Source organism: Priapulus caudatus, unplaced genomic scaffold (genome assembly GCF_000485595.1).
Source record: "Priapulus caudatus unplaced genomic scaffold, Priapulus_caudatus-5.0.1 Scaffold652, whole genome shotgun sequence".
Lineage (NCBI taxonomy): Eukaryota > Metazoa > Priapulida > Priapulimorpha > Priapulimorphida > Priapulidae > Priapulus > Priapulus caudatus.
Genome location: NW_014577713.1, coordinates 299,319 through 301,427, shown reverse-complemented (window position 1 = coordinate 301,427; position 2,109 = coordinate 299,319). Strand labels below are relative to the sequence as shown.

The 2,109-nt window shown below is 49.5% G+C and overlaps 1 protein-coding gene across 1 annotated transcript in view; it reads left to right on the top strand.

Moving 5' to 3' along the window:
• LOC106812467 (serine/threonine-protein kinase 38-like) overlaps positions 1-2,109 on the top strand; it is a gene marked incomplete at its 5' end in the record, with an annotated part of 10,221 nt that overhangs the window by 1,968 nt on the left and 6,144 nt on the right. Inside the window, 1 exon segment of the mRNA XM_014816352.1 lies at positions 1,962-2,045. Coding sequence (XP_014671838.1) covers positions 1,962-2,045 — 84 coding nt within the window.

The window sequence follows — 2,109 nt, the reverse complement described above, 5'->3', positions numbered from 1 at the left end:
TGCTGGCACTGCTGATATTGAAGCCCCTTTCGATTGATTATTGCAAACACACACCGCTATACATTCTTACGATCCTTGTTGGTTCTATACTGGCACTGCTGATATTGAAACCCCTTGCGATTGATTATTGCAAACACACACCGCTATACATTCTTACGATCCTTGTTGGTTCTATACTGGCACTGCTGATATTGAAACCCCTTGCGATTGATTATTGCAAACACACACCGCTATACATTCTTACGATCCTTGTTGGTTCTATACTGGCACTGCTGATATTGAAACCCCTTGCGATTGATTATTGCAAACACACACCGCTATACATTCTTACGATCCTTGTTGGTTCTATACTGGCACTGCTGATATTGAAACCCCTTGCGATTGATTGTAAACACACACCACCATACATTCGTACGATCTTCGCCGGTGTGATTACTAGCAATCTCTGCGCCGGTCCCGGTCTGGTTCGGTCCCTCGCCAGGGATTGCGAATGTGTTCCCTCGCCCCGCTTCCCTTCTCGCTTTCCGCCCGCGTTTTCGCGTCTGGTGGCTGCTTGGGTGTTCTTCCCCACCTCCCCATTTTGCGTCTGGTGGCTGCTTGGGTGTTCTTCCCCACCTCCCCCTTTTCGCTTTTTCGGACGTCCCCTCCCACGTTTTTTGCGTCTGGTCGCATTTCACTTCGGTTCGGTTCGGTTTCGTTTTGTCGATGTCGTAAACAAGCCGTGTGCGTTTACGAGAAATCAATGGTGGTTGCGAGCGGGCCTGCATGTATAGGGGGAGGCGTGCGTGCGTCAGCGAGTTCTTACGGCGTTTTAGCTAGAGATGCGTACCCACGGGGGGAGGGAATGGGTTAGGGGCTTGGTTCTTGGAGAGAGGGTATCGGAAGGTGGGAGACTACCAGGGGGTGGGGAAGGTATCCAGGAGTGGGGGAGGGTATCAGCCTATCAGGGGGTGTGAAGAGTATCGGGGGATGGTATCAGGGGGTTTGCAAGGGTATCAGGCATGGGGAAGGGTATGATCAGGGGGTGAAGAGAGAGTATCGGGTACTAATAACTATGACTGTGGCAGATGGGGTCGTTGTCGTATCAGGTACTACAGATATGTACCCGAGGTAGTTTTAGGTTGTTTAGTATTATGTTTATATTTTTATATGAGGTATGTTTATGGTTAGGGTTAGGGTACACTTCTGTAGTACAAGTCTGGTACACTTTGTGTATACATATATTATGACTCGGGTACATATCTGTAGTACCTGATACGACAACGACCTCTTGAGCATGACTGTGCTAGTCTAAGGTCATGTCTATAGTAAGGTACGCTGAGGTGGGACAGCTGAAGTTATAGCCGAGTTGTGTTCTCTGCAGTATAACCACTGAGAGAGAATAATAACCCATTCACGCGGCGAGTCAAAAGCTTGTCCGCGACGCAGAGGAAAATAAACCCCTTCGAATTATATTGCCCGCCGTGTTTTTTTCTCCGTGCTCGTAGAACGCCAATACGAGTGCGGGTTTTTATTGTGAGCAATTATATTGAATAGTGTGTGCGTAAGATCGCGTGAGTCAGCAGCCAGGATTACTTGTGTTTAGCTATCGGTTACTGCGCGCCCGCACTCGCTCCACGAGAGTATCCAAGCAATATTCAAAGAGTAAACAGTGTGCGGCAGCGTAGTTGTATAGATTTGTTCATGACGCACGTTAAACAGGAAATTTTATTCGGAAGTACACACGCACGCACAGACGCACGCATGCACACGTACATGCACGCACACGCACGCACACGTATGCATGCATGCACGCTCACTCCTCCCTCACTCACGCACGCACACAAACAAATGCTGGCGCAGGACATTTTCACAAACACGAGCATTCCATCTACGACGGCCGACGCAGGGAACGAGCGAACGAACAATCGCGAGTGCGGCGCGTTTTTCACATATTTTTTCTTCGTTCTCTCTCCCCACAGGTTCGCCTCGTGCAGAAGCGAGACACGGGACACACCTATGCAATGAAGATCCTGCGAAAGTCGGACATGCTCGAAAAGGAACAGGTAGGTCCCCCCCCCCCCCCCGCTCGCTAATTACCGTCGCCGCTAAGACCAAAACAAAACATAG